Consider the following 18,489-nt stretch of genomic DNA (forward strand, 5'->3'; position numbering starts at 1 on the left):
TTATGCAGAAATGCAGGCCAAATTGCAAACCTAGCAGGGCTGTGAGGTTTTTCTTATTATAGAGTCCTTTTCTTGCTGGTTTTTAATGGGCACTGTCATTGTTCTCTGCAGACAAAATGAGAGCCGAGCTTAAGGAGGAAGTGGTCAGTCCAGTTTTGAGCAGTATGAATGAACACAGTTGGGCTCCCTGGATGCCCGGCTCTGCCTTCTGCAGCTGCTGGGCCGGCGCAAGTGTGGAAGCCAAGGGCAGAGTCCCAGCCCAGAGTCCCCAAGTGCCAAACAGCTCTTGTGGCTGACCATCCTCCAGCTTCCGGCAAGGTAGAGCAAATGGAATTTTCATTTGGTCAAAAAACTCACGACTCTTTTTTAAAAATGAGGATAATAGATTGTATAGCTGGAAATGGCTGTAGAGATGTATCCACTCATTCAGTCAGTATTTCCTGAGCATCTACTAAATCACTAACTAAATGAAAGGCACAGGGCACAGAGCAGATGGCGAAAACCTCGCCCAAGCCCTGCGGCTCCTTTAATCCCCCTCCTGTTAAAGGTGAGAAAACTACAGCCATCTGTGTAGGCACCTTGCCAAATTCACACAGGAAGTAGCGGTCTTGCAGGTTTCTGCAACCCCTTTTCCCCACCCCCAGAAGATGGGAAGGGTTGGGGCAAGGGAACGTTCTAGCCTCACGTGTAACTTTTTCCTCCAAAGGAAAATTGTGCAACCTCCTGTTAGGGCCCAGAGTTTTAACAGTCTCAACTCTGAACATTTAAAAAAAAAAAAAAAAAAAAGCAACAAAACATTCCTTCAAAAGGAATTCTTGCTTTTTCAAGACGGTAAACGTGGTCTGAAAATGGAAGCATTTTATTAGCATTTTACAACTGGATGGAAAATGTGGCGTTTGTGGGGAGTCTCTCTGGACCACTTAATCATCCCAAGAAACAATAATCTAGACATGAATGCAATTTACATGCAAAAGAGACACACTGTCTCAGTTTGGAAAAAGGCTCATGGAAAACATCCCATGCCCACAGCCCAAGTATGCTTCAGGAATCCCGATCTTTCAATTCCCTGTTATAACACGGCCATTAAATTGACAGTAAAATTAAAAGTTGGCTCAGAGCACTTTTGCATGCTGTTGATGGAAGTGTAAACTGACATTTTTAGGGGATAATTTGGTAACAGCTACTTAAAATGCATATATATTTTGACACATCAATTCCTACTAAGAATTTATCTTACAATATAGCCACAAAATTATTTCACTGTATGTCACAGGATCTTGCTATAGACTTGTAATAAAAATAACCTAAGCATGCATTGATAAGAAGGGTTTAACCAAGTCATACAATGAAAGACTATGCAGCATTATAAAAAAATAAGGTAGATCTAGAGGTTGTGATTTAAAAGATTTCAAAATATATTAAGAAAAAAGTGCATAGAAACAAAGTTTATGGTATTTAAAATATGGATAAAAATTTCTGTGATGATACAGAAAAAATGTCCAAAGTGGTGGGAGCTGCTATGGGGTTGTGTGGAGTCTCTGCTTTTCCATTTCATACCTTTCTCTGCTGTGTGAGTGCTCACTACAGACATGTATTGACTTTATTGAAATATTTTATGTATTTAAAATTCGGTTTGAATGGAAATAGTTTTAACAAAGACGAAGCTTCACTTCAGTGATCGTGTAAGGGCTCAGGCCACAGACAATGTAAAAAATGAACATTTTTTTCTTTGAGATCCCTTCATCATCCTTGGTAATAGATGTCCCAGAACAGAACCCATGATTCAATATTCTATATCAGACCAAATCCGTCAGTTTAGGGTCAAGCGCTTTAACAAGCCTGTTTAATAGTCAGAGAACACACTATTTTTAGGTAGAGAGTTTTACATGCCTTTTTCAAGAACCCTTCTAAAAAAATACTATTTCTTCTCATAGAGTCTCAGGTGACAGCCTGAGAGGGAAGCAAAGGCTCAGTGGAGGTCGGGTGGAGGTCGGGCTGTCACTTATTCGGACTGACGTCTGGTCTTTGTGGATTTACTGTCCCCCCTCCTTGACAGGTCCTCCCATCCTCCTGCCACCTTTGTGGCTAGATTTGCCCTATATCACCTACAGCCATGAGACACACTGGCTCCTTCACTCCTTTATCTTCCTCACTGTCCACCTCTCCCCACTAGAGTGGAGCTCCATGGAAGAAGGGACTGGACTTTTTTTTTTGTCATTGCTGTATCTTCAACAGCTGAAATTGTACCCAGCACATAGTTTACATTCAACAAATATCTATCAAATCAATGACTGAATTAATGTATATATTTTAAAAGCCTACCTGGCATTATTATGCAGAAAAACAAGCCGACTATTGTCAAGATACATAATTAACTTTCTGTATCTCTGATTTGCTGGCTATAAAGACAAGAATACTAACGCTGCCTGGGTACGCATCTTCACCCGGTCTCTACCTGAATTTTGTCACCCTAAACCAAAGGGGAAAATCATCTCAATGGGACGCGAGGTTGGTGGATTTAAAAGTAACCGTTTACAACGCAAAGGTCTCCCGATGACCGTTTCATTCAACTGATCACTTTCCTTCGCACCCGCCCATCCATTCACTGCGGATCAGCTTCCCCTTGGCAGCACTCGTGGACCTGCCCCAAGAAGTGCACTTCGTTCCTCCCCCACAAGGCTGAAACAACTGCTGAGACGGGTTTTTCCTTCCACCGAGCTGACTCACTGTTCAACTGACCTGCCCACATGGACAAATGGGATGACACATGTGCTTTGAGGAGCATGAAATGCGATACAAGCCTAAAGACATAAAATTAATATTGACACAGAAATGATCTTTTGTAAACAAAATTTAGACAAACTTGTTTTTAAACTGTGACAGTTACAGATTATCATTGTTTGTTTTTCTAATAAAATTTAAAACTTTTCTTTTCTTTTTTTTTTTTTGGCCATAAAACCTGAATAGGAGAAATCTAACTTTAATCATGAATCCTGGTGAGCTTCCCACAAGTTTACACAAGCTGCTATTATGATATGCCCTGGAATGACTTTGTCTCGGCCTCACTCTGGCCAGCCTACACTGTGGATGCAAAAACTCAATGCATTGTTTGTGTTAGTGAATTCCAACCGGCAAAATAAATATGTAGCCTAAAGGCATATTATGTTGATACATAATATTAGAGGTAGACACAACATTCTGGTTTCTAGGAACTTCGGTTTGAATTCATTCTCCCTCTCCTATTCTGAGCCCCTCTCTCAGCTTTAGTACTACATGACGAATAGTGGTCGAAGTCACGAAGGATGATATTTTGGCTACGTGGTAGAAGTGAGTAAAGCCTCATGAGACTGGAAGACAGTTATTCAATAGCAGATCTTGAGCAAGCGGCCTTGGTTGATGATGAGAAGCTAAATAAATGAAGGGTTTCTGATGTTTCGTGACCGGTATTTCTAGATACTCTCTGGATTAATGTTTAAGAGATGTCAGAGGGAGAGAGAGAGGCAAAGACAGAAGGAGTGAGCCCCTTTTTGGTCTCTTGCTATTTCAAAGCATGGTTCTGGGTACAGAGCCACACACAGGAGCGGCAGTGGAAATGGTTTGCTCTAAGGATCCAGAGTCTGAAACAGGATATATACCTTCCTGTGGATCTGGGAATCTACATTTTGAGGTGCATTTCCATTGAAAAACTGGATCATGATAAAGGAATAACCATAAAAGTGTGATCATTTTAATTTAAAAACCGTCTAGGTTAGGTGTGGCCATTATACTCATCAACCCACAAAGGCTCCCTTTTCCCTACCTCCACAGACTGGATTCTAGAGCCTTGAACAATCCAGCTTCCACTGCCCACCAGCTCATGTCCCAGAGTGGCAGGCTGGCCTTACCTTCTTCCCAGTGTGCACCAACCCTGAGCCTTGGTTTCTCTTTAGTGTCTCCTCAGCCTGCAAAGCCCGTTCCTCCTCAATTCTGACCGCAGTTCAGACATGGACTGAGGTCCCATCTTCTCAAAAAGCCTTCCCTGGAGCCTCCCGCAGCTCTCATTGATTTCTCCTTCTTCCAGAAGTCTTTATAAGCACCCATGTCCTGGGCAGTCCAATTTCCTAGCTTATTCCACCCACCCGTGTGCTACATGTTTTAGCCTTATCTTCCTAGAGAAACTTAAGAGCTCTGAGAGCAAACATCACGATTTGCTGTTTGTGAGAAGCAAAGTCCTGAGGCAATTAAGCCCAGTTCTCCTCAACGCCAGCTGGCTGGTGGCCCAAGGAGGGTGCCACGGTAGCCTGCTCCCTCACAACTGGTCCCAACCCCAGGAGAGCGAGTACTGGCTGACCTGGACTCATAGTTGCTGGCCTAGCCCTCTGCAGAATAATTGGCCTTGCGGGATGTTTGCACAATGGGATGGGAAGAGGAAAAAGATAGAAGCCCAGGAAAGTCTGCAGAAAAAGAAAATTCTATTTGGCCACATCCCACCCGAATCAAGGCTAAGACATTTCCTGTTTTTAAGTTAGAGCTATCAGAATTTTCCCATCAGAACACACCACAGACTGACTTATTATATATGCTTTTGTCTTAGCGGGACTCATCTTTTAGATAGAAAAGTGTGGTGACAGTAAATTTCCCATGGAAAATCGCCTACTGAGAAGAAATACTTCCACAGGAATGAGAGAGGAAGTCATGTGAGCACATGTCAAAGCCTAACGTGCTATAGTCAAGTCCCAGAGCAGGGCAGGAGAGGGCACACGCCGACAATGTTGAAAGGGTGCAAACAGAAAAACAGGAGGTCCTTTTCAGAAGTATACTCAGTCAGGACGTACCCACACATTACGCCTTGGAGCTTTATCCAGAAGTGGGAATGGCTGGTAGCCTAATGAAGCCTGCGTGCTTTTAATTCAACAAACATGTATGTAAATACCCGCTGTGTCCCAGTATGTGCATGTGTACACGTGTATGTGTGCACATGCACACACGAGAGAGAATGAGATGGGGACGGCGTTGGTGGAGGGAGGAAAAGAGAGAGAAACACAGAGGTTGGCGAGACAGAGGAGACTTGCAGTTAGCACGTATCAAACCCCCTGAGAACTCGTCCTGCGGGCAGAAGTGGAGAGCAGACCGATGTATAGATGGCTCATTACCCGAGGAATCAGGGGTCTTTCAGCGTGCTTTCAACTTCTGCTCCTCTGCTTCATTGCCACGTGCACATGTTGTGCGTAAGTGGAGAACACAGGCTGGGATGAGGCACCCTGCCACGTATTCACCGGGGAATGAACGTCGATGACTCCTCGGTAGAGTCTACTTCATGGGGGAAGCAGGGATAGCTCAGCCCTTCCAAATCCTGGCAATTAACCCAGGCCTGGCCTGACACACTTAGGGGAAGCTCAGCCTCCCTGTCAAGGTCAAGTCTGTTACCTCCATCGCTGCAGGTCCTGGAGTCCGAGGCCAGGCTGTCCGTGGAGCCCGTGGTGAAGCTAACGTGGGCGCTGCGGAAGGACGGGCTGAGGCTCTCTGCAGAGCCCTGGCTTGCTTTTTCCAAATCAGAGCTGCTCTTGTTCATTTTTAAAAGGTGCCTGAAAAATTTGAAACAAACAATGAAAGTGATTAATTTGGTTTCTAGTCGTAGACCAGGCCTATTGACTATGAACCTACTATGTTCTTGAAACCTGACCAATGCCAGCAAGTTTTGCAAACATGATTTGGGGAAGAGAGAACAGGGGCTCTTATGAAACCTTATGAACAAAAATGGTTGGGTGTGGTTAAGAGAAGAGAGTCTATTAAATTTAGACAAATGACAAAATCATGATTTGAGAGCAACTGTCTTCGTATTCCGACACCGTCTGCCAAAACATTTGTGTTATCTATTATGTCCTGTGTGATGTCTCTACAAAGAAACTGAATATCATCATACAAGCCAATGTATGCCGATAAACAGGTGAGTAGCTTTTGCAAGGTCACAAAACAAGTGAACTGCAAATCGAGACTAAAAACATGGGATTTCTTTTTTGCCCGGTATTTTCTCAATATCACTTCAAAGAGTCTAAGTGGTTCCTTGGGATTAGGGAAACTTTATTTAAATTTTAACCAGACTTCTAGTGCAATGGCAGCTTGAACCATGTTGACATAAGCCTTATTACCGAACTATGGAATCAATCTGCCCTTGGGCTTCCTAGAATCTTTTTATTGCATGTCTAGGACAGCATTATGAACACATCAAGGAGGAATACCAAGTTCAAGAACAAAGAACTTTGCATTGGTGAACACAGTTCCATTATGAGGTAGAGCATTTAGCTTATTGATTTCTCCTTCCCCCTTTCCACGAACTACATGAACATTCACTCTGCCCTGACCTTTTCACCACAAAGTGAGACACACCACAATCAATCCGGTTCTGTCCCTGTTGGTGGTAACCCAGATTTGTCTGAACTGGTATTTCCCGATGACATTCTTGTTCCCCTGACAGCAGATCTATATCTCTATATCTGCTGCAGCAAACAGACAATACACTATTGATCTGGCATCAGAACTGCCTTATTTAGTGCACATGACCTTACAGCAAAGAATGTATTGATTGTTCTTTGTGCTCAGCATGGCCAGGCCCTGTACTGGTCTTCGCGGTCATTGGAATCCCTTGTTCATTAACAGACAAGTTTAGAGAAAGTTTGTTTGCTACCATGAGAAGTGCTTTCTAGAAACATCTCTTCCTCTCTCCACCTCCCCCCCTTAGAACAGCCATGAAAAATGTTTTGAAGCTGTTAAATGGAAGTGAGACTGTGATGACAATATTACTATTAATATTTTTCTATATTTCATTGTCACTGTAGGGATCTTGGAAATATCAAATCCTTAGGAAGGGCTATGGCAAAATACGATCATAGGAGTTTCATAAAATGTTTTTATCCTCATCAGATCCATCAGTAATGGCTTCTCAGATGCAGCCACAATCTGAAGCTGTGAATGGTGACCACTCCTAGGTCTGGGAGAGAAACCAGTTCCACGACAACCCAGCTGCCCTGCCCCCTCCCGAGGGCTTTCTGCTGTCTCTTGGGTCTTCAAGGCCCAGAAAATTGCCAAGGGAGAAATTCCAGCACCATCACTGCTTAGCTGGCCCAGCTCCCCATTCCACAAACTTAGAAAAACACTCAACATATATATACATAGACAAAACTAAAACCCACACAAATGTGCACATGAGTACACACACATACACAATTATTCACAGTAACAGCAAAGCATTTAAAGAAAGGAAAGTTCTCGGGGGCCAGACGCAAAGAGGGAACTCTACACAGAGCATTACAAGACAGGCTTCAACATCAAGGGCAACGCTTGCCGTAGATGCCCTTTATCGGGTTAAGGAAGGGTTTCTATTCCCAGTTTTCAAAGTGTTTTCTATTCTTACGTCATTTATAGTTACTGAATTTGATCAAATGCTTTTCTTCCTACATCTACACAAAAATCATCATTTTCCTCCTTTATTCTGCTAATGTCATGAGCTACATTAATAACTTCCACACTTTGCATAAACTTCATTTCCTACCCATGGCTGGATTCAGTTTCACTAATGTTCGACTGAGGACTGTTACATTTACATTCAAATGTGAGGTTAGCCCAGAATTTTCCTTTCTTGTACTGTTCTTGTCTCATTTGGGTACAAAGGTTAAATCAGACTCCTGAAATGAATGGGGTAACTTCTTCTCTTTTTCAATGATCTTAGGTAGTTTGTGTAAGAGGGATTATGTGTTCTTTGGAAGATGACTAAAATTTGTCTGTGAAACCACCTAGATCGGACTGCAGTGTAAGAGAGACCGGTGAACACTCGTTTCTGATATATCTGGGACCACGATTTTACGGACAGAGGTCTCTGTCACAGGAACTCTGACGTGACGAGTGCAGTGTCGCCTCAGTGACGGAAGGGTGGGCGAGTCAGTTCACGGCAGCCATATGCCAGTTATCAGTAAATAATAGGACAGACAGGAATTTTTGATGGGAAAGAAAACCCCAAGAGTTAAAATCTGTTAGGAGACAGTATCAGAGAAAACCTTGATGATCTTTGGGTAACGAAGGATCTCTTAAATGAGATTTTTAAAAAAGGAACCACAGGAAAAAATATGATAAATAAAACTTCAGTCTGATAAAATAAGACACCATAAAGAAAGTGAAAAATCTAAATCTTGGAGTAGACAACCCACATATTTGCAATCTCTACAACTGATAAAGTATTGATATCCAGATTATAAAAAGAATACAACTGACAAATGACCCCATTAAAAAAAATAAAAAGGGGCGGTGGATATGAAAAGACAATTTACAATTAAAAAAATATGAAGTCAATTGACACATGAAAAGATGATCAAACTTACTAGTAATCAGATTATAAACAACAGAAGACTTCATTTCACACCTATCAGAGCAGCCTGGCAATATCAATATCAGATATTGTAAAGATGACGGGGAGTGGGACCCTTCTAGCCCCATGTGAGGGAGTTGAGATTGATATGCACACACATATACTGGGAATCACACTCTGATGAATCCTTAAAGCTGGGTATGAATACTCCTATAATGAAATTATTTCATTTTTAGATATACATCTTTGAGCAATGATATTCAACTGACTAGGAGTAAATGAATGTCTAACTGAATTTAGTGAGTTGTGGCAGCTTCTTGACAAGCAGTTTATTATTATTTTTAAATAGGACAGACCAGAAAATATAAAAATATATAGTAAGGATTTATGAAATTTGCTTTTGTAAAACTTTCATTTCAAGAGTGTGTGGGATGGATCACAATATTAATATATTTCTTTTGTGGGTCCCGGTTTAAATCAGGTTAAAAATCATTGCTCTAGAATAGGGGTCAATAAACTTTTCCTTAATGGGCCGGATGGTAAATATCTCAGGCTCATGGGCCATATAATCTCAGTTGCCACTACTCAACCCTGCTGCCGTAGCAGGAAAGCAGCCGTAGGTAATATGTAAACCACTGGGCATGTTTTCCAATGAAATTTGATTTATCAACACAGATGGCTGGCCTGTGGGTGGTACATGTAAATACAATGCAAGTCATATATATAATTTAACATTTTTTGGTAGCCAAATTATAGGTTAAATTACTTGATCAGTAGGTTTTACTTAACAAAATAAATAAAACTATCATTTCAACATGAAATGAGCATAAAAATTATTAAAAAGGTATTTTACATTTTTTTTTCATCCTAGGTCTTCAGTATCTTCAACATCAATAGCACACGGCAGTTTAGACTAGCCACGCTTTACACTGGCGGCCGCTGTACTGCACAGGGCAGACCTAGAGACACTCAGTGTGGACCAGGCGGTCCAGGGTTCCTAACAGCAAAAACGAAATCGTAAGCAGTCCAACGTCCATCATCATACAGAAATGGACACGCTGTGGTATGACCTTACAACGGAATATTATACAGCATTCAAAAATAAATGCACTGGATTTTTATGGACCAGTATGAAAATCATCCTTAAAATGAATATTACAAGTAGCTTTCAAAAGACTTAAGTACAGTATACAAGTGGCATTAAGTACATATACCATTTATATACATTTTAAAAACGTTACATATTTTCTATATATAACATACATATAATAAAGTGGAAATAATACTCATCAACTTCAAGGTAGTGATAACTCTGGGTAGCAATGGAAAATTAAAATGGAAATTAGATAAGGAGGGTCTTCCACTGTACTTGTAATGTTTTATTTAAAAAATCTAAAAATATGGCAAAATGTCAATACTTGAAAAATCTTAGGAAGATACCTGAACATCAGTTCAATCATTTATGAACTTTAATGATGCCTGAAATACTGGATAAACTGAAAATGAACATCTCTGGAAGGAAGGAAAAACACTAGGGCCTGTGTGGACCCAGGGACCGCCCCGCTGTTCCCCTCCAGCTGGCCTCTGAAAGGCACAGAGAGCAAGGGATGGCCCAGTGGGATTTCCGTGAGGCCCCACAGTGGGACAACAGGCTCGGGGAGGGGTGATTCCCCCACAGAACAGCCTGGTGGATGAGAAAGTTATTTCTCAGAGCTGACAACCCTTCAGAGACTCTGGTGGGATGGTTAATTCTCTGCATCTAGTCACTATGAGGCAAAAGTCACAATTCTGGGGACCCACCAAGTGAATGCAGACAAAATCAAAGTATTCCTATGATTATATAATCAGTTCTCTGTGGGCTGAGTTTGTGTAGGAGGGAGTGGGGAGGGAACTACAATTTCATGTCGTCATGGCTTCTGGGGACATTACCATTGCTTCTCTACTAAAAAAGGCTCAGGTGCGTGCCTACCGGGTAACCGAAACCCAATAGGCATTTGGAATGCTCAGGTACAAGTGGGCAGGGAGAGGGGTGACTCCCTTCCCTTAACAGCAAAATCTTGGGAGTGATGACTCTTCGGTGCCAGATGCAGCAGAGGTATCCCACCCTGGGAACCGGTGTCATCTGCACCCTCAGAGACTTGCCACTTTAATTCGACAGAGGATAAGCAGATATAAAAACGAAAGGGGACGCGTGTCACCCCAGTCGTGACTGGCCGTCACGCTGTCTCTGTGTCTTCAGTCTGTGTGTGCAATAGGTTTCTTAAAAATCCCCAGAAAGGGCTTAACAGTCCAAAGGTGACTCCCCTAGGTCCTAACAGATTCTTCTGCCAGACCTATGGCCAAAAGGTAACCCAAATACAGGCAACAGCATATAACCAGATTATACTTATTTTTTTAAGGGCACTTTTCCCTCGTTAATGGCAGTTTGTCTTACATAAAACCGGTGCAAACCATCTATAAGATGCAATCTGATGTCACGGCATTGAAGGAAGTGGTTTCAAAGGGCCAAAACCACACACTCTGGTCTTTCCTCTTTGGGTGGTGAGCAACAGTCTTATCGGGGCGGAGAGAACAGAGCCCCGCACAGATGTCTTTGCTCCCGCACCGTGATAAATGACTCGTTCTTGCTCAGACTTCCTCTCCTGCCTCCCCGTGTTATTAGACTCAGTCACAGGAGAGTAAGGTGGCATCCACAGCCCCACAGCCAGTGGCGCGGCGTCCTTAGAGACTCCGAGCCCTGCAGCTGCTGCCTGGTGTTTTCGGAACGGCTTTTCCCCCCATTGTCCTCAGAGAATGAAGGCCGGCCAGAGTTCTCTCCACACTGCATTGGTAGAAAGCTAGAAAAAATAATCCAGGCGGAAGAGCCATCTGCCAGACTTCCTCATTTGTAGGAACAAGCCTCTTCTAAAAATACCCCTGAGCTTTCGGAACCTCCGAAATTCTTAATGGACACCGGGCCCCAGAGCGTGGCAGAGACTGTACGTCAAACCGCACATGGCTGGCTGCTGGAATCCGCACCCAAGAGCGCAATTTCGAGTGGGACGGCGGCAAGTTTTCATTTTCACTGCCCTCACTTTGGTTTAGTCCACGGACGTTTGGTTGAGCGCCTTTTTGCCACAGGAAAATTCAAAGAATGCTGGCGTGCAGTTTTAGACTAGCCTTCTACACCCAGTACACACAGCACCAAGTCTTTGGATTGGTCAAGCTCACTGCTAAGTTCAGCAACAACTCAGAGAACTCTGAGGTAGCTCTGACAGCATAAACAGGTTACAAAATTCTATCTACAGTTTAAGTTACCAAGGAGAACACAGAATGGGTTTAGAAGCAGAGAGATCAAGTCACGCCTAAATCAAGGAAGGAAAACTTCTTACCATCCTAGGCTCCAGCCCGTGGTGCTGTGCCCATCAGCTGGGCCGCGACTGCAGGGTCCCGCGGGGCAACCCTGAGGATGCGGGGCCAGCTTCAGAGGCGGTCGTGGTGCCTTGTCAGCCTGCTGTGAATCACCAGCTCAGTTCCTCTCTGGCTTTTCTATAAAATGCACTTCCTGCAAAAGCACAGGAAAGCAGGGAGGCTCTGCCTCGGCGACCCGCTGCCTTCAATCTCCAATTGTCTTACTGGGCTCCATCGTTAGGAGCCATTCAAATACCCTCAAAAATACTCTAAACTTCCCCCCATTTATTCTCTACTTTTCAGCCACATCCTGAGGTCAAAATCCGTAAACGATTCAAGCTGAAACAGTGGGTTTCCTTGGCAAATAAGGGAACCCTGTTTTCAACTTACGCCTGTACTACCTGCAGTGTCCCCCGTCCTGTCTATCCTAAATACCATTTCCGGGTTCTTCGACGAGTGAATATTGACTACCTACTGTGTGCTGAGCACCCATGTTAAGTGTTGGGATACAGGAGTGGGTAGAGCAGACGCCATCCCTTCTTATTTGTCAGGCTCCTCAAAACAAGTAGACAGAGGGTTCAAGCCGCACCTCCAGAAGAGATTTGCAGCCCTGGGGGTAGAACGTCCAGACTCAAAGTCTTTCTAAAATACTGTTCGCACGATGCTGGCTGACTCAGAAGATCCCTCCCCAGAGTTCTGCAAGAGTTCTTGACCTTGGCCACCACATTGGGTCAACTCGGGTCCTCCATGGTGACAAAAACGCACGTTCCAAATTTCCTTTGACAATCTCGCTTTTAAATACCCTCCCTCCACTGTTTATACATCACAGCATGCACCTAGATTTGTGGTTTGGGGAAAAAAACCGATCACCATCTTGGTTAATATACCACTATCCCCCCTCGTGAAACCCTTCGCTCCAGTTGGGTTCGTCTCTCCTTGTCCCGGAAGCACCCTGTGCTCTCCTTTCCCCACGCAGATGCACAGGAAGCAGTCCTCTGTCCCCCTTCACACCATCGCCATCCTCACGGCCAGCCTCAGTAGCACGTACAAATTCCCCACAAACCGCTCAGTCTTCTGACTCGTCTGTCTCCTGTGGAACTCGCACTCAACGGGGCTGGGTGCTCATCCCTGAGCACTGGGTTATAATCCTGGTTTGATTATTCTAACTGTCTCTAACGAGCCTGTGAACTAGGCTCGTTACTACCCCTACATTACAAGTTGAGGGGCTGTGTCACAGTTAGGATGCCCTGGAACACACAGTAATTATTCAATGCTTCTGGATTAGGTTTATCTGCCTCTGTTTCAATAACTTGGTGGCATCTGGGAGGATGAATGTTTCCTTTAAGAAAAAATTTACACTCGCCCAGCAAAACTTGCAAAAGGCAGGAACAGTGAGCAAAGAACACCCCTCAGGAAAGCAGGATTCAATAGCTGGATCCTTCTCGAATCTACAAAACGCGACAGTCCCAGTGGATCCTGAATTTGCATGGAGCTCGTAGTTTTTGCATTGTTGTTGCTGTTTTCTGGGACATGAGATGAGAAAGGCAGAAAACCAAGCTGGAAAGGTTTTTACGGCTTTTATCTTTGGTGTCCTTGGATGAAAATGTTAAGGGGGATATTTAGCCAGTGCCTAAGTGCCACCTGAAAGGACTACTGAGTCCAGTCTGCTCGGGGGGCTTGTTTCCCCCACTGACCTATCAGCATGTACAGGGCAGGAAGTCAGTTTCATTGTTGGTCATATGACTTTATGGGGCTGGCCTATTAATTTGCATTTTGCAGTTAATGCTCTAGTGACTGCAGGGCTCTGCAAGCTGAAAAACCCTTTTGTTCACCCTGAAGATGAACACACTTTGCATTCAGTGGAAACCATTTAAAGATAGGACTAAAGCCATACTTATTTTTAAAGATAGAAGCACACACTCACATCTATGTTACAGTTGGTTTTGGTTGAAGGCAAAAATGCTTAAACTGGTCAAATGGAAACATGCAGGCATTTTCCTGCCTATATACAGATACACTTCGGCATTGAGAGATGCCAATATTTTTAAGAGATGACCTCTCTGGTCTCAGAAATTCCAAGTGGTCTGAGTCTGCATGGGTATGTGCTTTCCTAAAGCGTCTCCAGCCGGCCTGGGGCAGGAAAGGGAACGGCACGTGTCTGGAGTTACCTAGCGTGGCGAGGTTTTAGCTAAGGCTGAGGACAGGGACAGGCACTGCTGAGGAGCACGTAAGAGTGCAGGAAACCCAACAGCTGACCCCATCATCCAGGCCACTTACACTTTCATCTCTAATACAACGGCTTAAGACTCTGGGGCTTAAGACTCATGAGTCCCCAGCTCCTGCCCTGGAAACTCGAGGAGGAAGCTCTTACATCTGTTCACACAAGGGCAGGTGGGAAGAGAAGATGAAAAGGAAGAGATGCATAACAAATGGAGGTAAAGATAGAGCAGCTGCCATGGCAGAGGGGCACCTCCCACCAGCTGCCCAGCCCACAGGCTAGTGCTTGTGGGAGGACCCTCAGGAGCCTTGGGGAGGAACCACCACGCAAGCACTTGAATAACACCCCAGATGGATTTCAGAGTCACCCAGGAGGCCCATGGATGTGGTGGGTAGGAGTGTGAATGCTGGGGCGTCGCTGCCTGGGTTTGGGTCCTGGCTCCACTGGTTCTGTGCCTTGCGGAAGGCTCTTAATTTCTCTGTGCTTCAGCTTCCCATCTATACAATGGGTATGACAATAATACTTATCTCGTGGGGCTGATAGGAAGGTTCCTTGAGATAATATTTGATGAGTGCTACAAATAGCACCTGGTTCATAGAAAGTGTTAAATTATATAGAAAGATGAATGTGGATGGTTGAACGGGCAGACAGATGGTCAGGCACGGAAAGAGAGAGCGGGGGGGGGGGGGGGGCGGGTGAGGAACAGAGACACAGAAAGGCAGAGACAGAGAGAGGACTTCAGCAGTGTCTAGTGAACCCATACTTCTGTTTGCTGCTGGGAGAGAAGCGGAAAACAGCAGGTGGGCTGGAGGTTTCACTCTCCTGATACCTCTGCTTTTATTGTGTCTTTAAGGAGACTCACAGAAGGAGGTGATTTAATAATCACACACATTATTCTAAAATAACTAGGAAGACTTGATTTGTCCATTAACTAGATCTCACTTTGAATCTACATATTCAAGAGCTAGATCATCTTTGGTGTAGCCCCAGGTACTGCAGCTGACACACTCCATTATACAAAAATTTAGAAAGAGAATAACCTCTTTTATTATATCAGCCTGCCTCCCCCTACAAAAACAGAACCTCCCATGACTCCTTCCTCCTTCACACCTCTCCCCACCCTTTCCGCCGACACCCAGAGGACTCTGCTGATTGACTAAACCAAAACAGTAGCGAGTGGTTGGTTATTCACCAGTTTGGAACCTGCTGCTGTTCTAGTCCTGACCTATTCCTGTTGGGATCCATCTGCCAAGACGGCCTGTGCCCGACCAAAATCTGTTTGTTTCTAGACTATTGGTCTTGGCAACCGCGCTTTCAGAATTACCTCCCTCTCTCCTTTTCTTGATTCGGCAAATGCTTTAAGTCCACTTTGTTGACCCAATCTTGAGGCCAACTATTCGGCTTAAGAAATACGTGTTTACTTGTATTAGGTTTCCTTTCTACCCTCCCAGCTTGGGAGAGTCGTCTGGCTACTTGCAACAGAGCTATGGGGATGACCTGCTTCTCACTCCCACTCTGGTCCAGCACACTGCCCAGTAAGGATGAGGTTCCCTTCCCACGCCCAGGTCAGGTCTTCAGCCCTCTCTTACCTGCCCCTCAACAGCTCCATCTCCGTCTCCTCAGCCTTGGCTGAAACCCCTTGACAGCGGTTAGGTAGGGACTCTGGTCACCCAAATCTGCCATGGGGTGGGTGTTCCCCACACCACCAATTCTCAGACACCAGCTGGGTGTCTTACCACACAACTCAATTCTGACATCGTCTATGTGCAGAGAGCATCAGATCCCACAGGTAAAGGGTTCAGTCCCACAAGACTCCCCTCCATTGCAGATGCAAATGCAAGTCCAGCTTGTCACCTGTGCTTCTGACTGACTGGCTACAGCTTGGAGGTTCCAAGGGCCTCTGCTTGAGTTCAATTAATAATGCAAAACAACACTCAGAAATCAGACGAAAAAAATTACTTAAAAAGATAGAACTCAGGAACAGCACAAGGAAGAGATGCACAGGGGAAGGGTGTGGAGCTTCCATGCCTTCTCCGAGTGTGTCCCTCCCCACACTGCCATGCGCTCACTGACCTGGAAACTCTCCAAACCCTGCGCTGGTGTGTTTTCATGGGGGCTTCCTCACACAGGCACCATGGATCAAATCATGGACCACTGGCAACTGATCCAACCTCTGATCCTTCTACCCTCCGGGAAGGTCGTGGGGTGGACTGAAAGTGCCAACCCTGTCATCGCAATGATTGCCTTTCCTGGCCACCAGTTCCATTTTTAGGTGGGTTCCAAAATCACCTCATCCACATATTAAGAACACCTTTATGGCTCGTAGGAAATTCCAAGGGTTTTAGGAGTTCTGTGGCAGAACCAGGGAGGAAGACCAAATATGATTTCTTATTACAAGTCACAATGCACACGGGGTAACTGCAAACATTTTCCATCCTCACTCTTGCACCAGGCAGTCCAGTGTTTCTCTAGGAAAGTGCACAGCCACACAGCCTGGGGCCACAATGAATTCATGCTTCCTTGAACTTGACCTCCCATTTTCCAAAGCAGTGATTCCAAACATTCATCACCTTTCTTGGTATCCGTAATTCTTGCCTCTTTCAGGTAAATCCTCTGTCCCTCCATGACTCACACGGTCTCTCTTTACATTCGTACCTACTACCAGGGCAGAGACGTGAGGTGACCACATGCCTCAATTAATTGCACATTTTCAAGTTAACCTGCATTGTTTTAATTTTTCTCTTCATCCCCATCTCGAAGACTCAACTTTCCCAACTTCCCACTTCCAGGCACTCACAGTGTATTTCCTTGGACGCATACCCTAGGATTTATGTTTAAAAATATATATAGTGTTACTTTGTGTGGTTTGAATTTATATTAATTACATTGTGTTGCCGATCTTGTTCTGTTTCTATGTCATTTTGCTCGGTACCAGTTTAAGACCCATCATGTTTCTGTACAAACACCTAGTCCACGTGGCTGCTGTTAATTCCGCTTTATACTCAGTACCTTTTCCTTTTCTGTTTCTCTAGAGATGAAGACCTGGGCTTGCCCTAGTTACCTGCTATAAACAGCCTTGGAATAAGCTGCACTGCATCTGTCCTCTTGTTGACCTCTGTGTGCATTTCTCTGAGGCATACACACCGGAATAAAGATCGTGGGGGCATAATGTAGTCTTATTCTTAACTACTGAGTAATTCACATTAGCTCCACCTACACCAAGTCCTTAGTGCTTCGTGGTTAGCTGACTGTCAAGAACAAGAAAGCCTCAGACTCTGGGCTGTAAGAAGGCTGGATCCCATGACTTTTCTTTGTTTTTACAGGAAACGTGGACAAGCGCGGAGAGCCAGATCAGAGGCAGGAGCCAGGGGCTGGATTTGGGAGTCACCATGCCGACCGTGCCGCTGTCTCAGGTGTGGGAGAGGACACGAGCACAAAGAAGGCATCCTGAGAGGTTCGGAGGGAGGTCATGAAGTACATGTGATAAATTGGGAACATTCCTGTCCTGGTTTCATCTACTTTTTCCTAGGGACACCTGCTGTGTCCCCAGGTTGAACATCTCCATAAGAATGATGGCCTAACTTGTCACCTGTCAAGAAGACTTGAAAAACTTATATATACCAGGTATTATGAAAAGAGCTGTTTTGTTTTTATTACTCACATTTAAATGTATAATATTTAATTTCTATTTTCAAACTATTCCTCCAAAAGATTCTAGCATACCTCCTGCCCCCACCTCCTCACCCCCCAATCTGGGGCACAGAAAGTCAGTGTTGCAAGCCAAAGAGGGTGAGGCTTAGTGAACATACACTATTTAACAAGAGCTAAGGACTGAAAAGGTTAAATGTAAGGTCCATAAAGAGAAGTAAGTCTTTAAATAGTGGAAAATAGATTTAATGGTAACTGTTATTTACTAAAATGCTGAGTTCCAAAAATTCATGGACTAGTCATAATTGCTCCTTGAAATTCATGAAATATTCATAATTACTCAGTAAGCGGAAAGAAAACATTTTGGTGTTACAGTCTGAACTTTGAAGCTGTAGTCAAAGAAGATGACCACCCCTTGCCAAACACTTTGCTGAGCCCTGCCCCTCCACCGGCCTGGACAGACCACAGGTCTCCTCCTAGGTATGGAACCGTTACATTAGTACAGGGAGCAGGCATCGGCCACCAATGAGTTTGCATTACAGATGGTAAGTTTTAGATTCTAAAGCTGGATCGGCAAACAGCCAGCACCCACGCCTGCTGCCCCTCTCCCATAACCTGAAGACTGCTGATTGGTTGCAGCAAGCTGTCCTGCAGGCTGGGCCCGCGGCCTCCCTGTCCCCCGTGTGGAGGTCCAGACTGTCATGCCAAGGGAGTGGAATTGGTGTGGAGGATGCAACCTCACTGCCTTTGTGGTTCAAAAAGGGGCAATCCCAAAATCTTCCTTCTCATCCGCACATATTCCTAAGACTTATTTCAGGGTCAAGCTACTATGACCAATTTTAAAATTCCCAAAACTCTTCTTATCTTTCTTCCTGGTCTTCCGAGTCATGTGACT

The 18,489-nt window shown here is 44.5% G+C and overlaps 1 protein-coding gene across 1 annotated transcript in view; it reads right to left on the reverse strand.

Moving 5' to 3' along the window:
- PRAG1 (PEAK1 related, kinase-activating pseudokinase 1) overlaps window positions 1-18,489 on the reverse strand; it is a 49,095-nt gene that overhangs the window by 13,778 nt on the left and 16,828 nt on the right. Inside the window, exon 4 of the mRNA XM_024562780.4 lies at window positions 5,407-5,564. Within this exon, the coding sequence (XP_024418548.2) occupies window positions 5,407-5,564 (158 nt within the window). The remainder of the gene's footprint in view (window positions 1-5,406; window positions 5,565-18,489) is intronic.

The sequence above is a fragment of the Desmodus rotundus genome, chromosome 13, assembly GCF_022682495.2.
Source record: "Desmodus rotundus isolate HL8 chromosome 13, HLdesRot8A.1, whole genome shotgun sequence".
In the NCBI taxonomy this organism is placed as follows: Eukaryota; Metazoa; Chordata; class Mammalia; order Chiroptera; family Phyllostomidae; genus Desmodus; species Desmodus rotundus.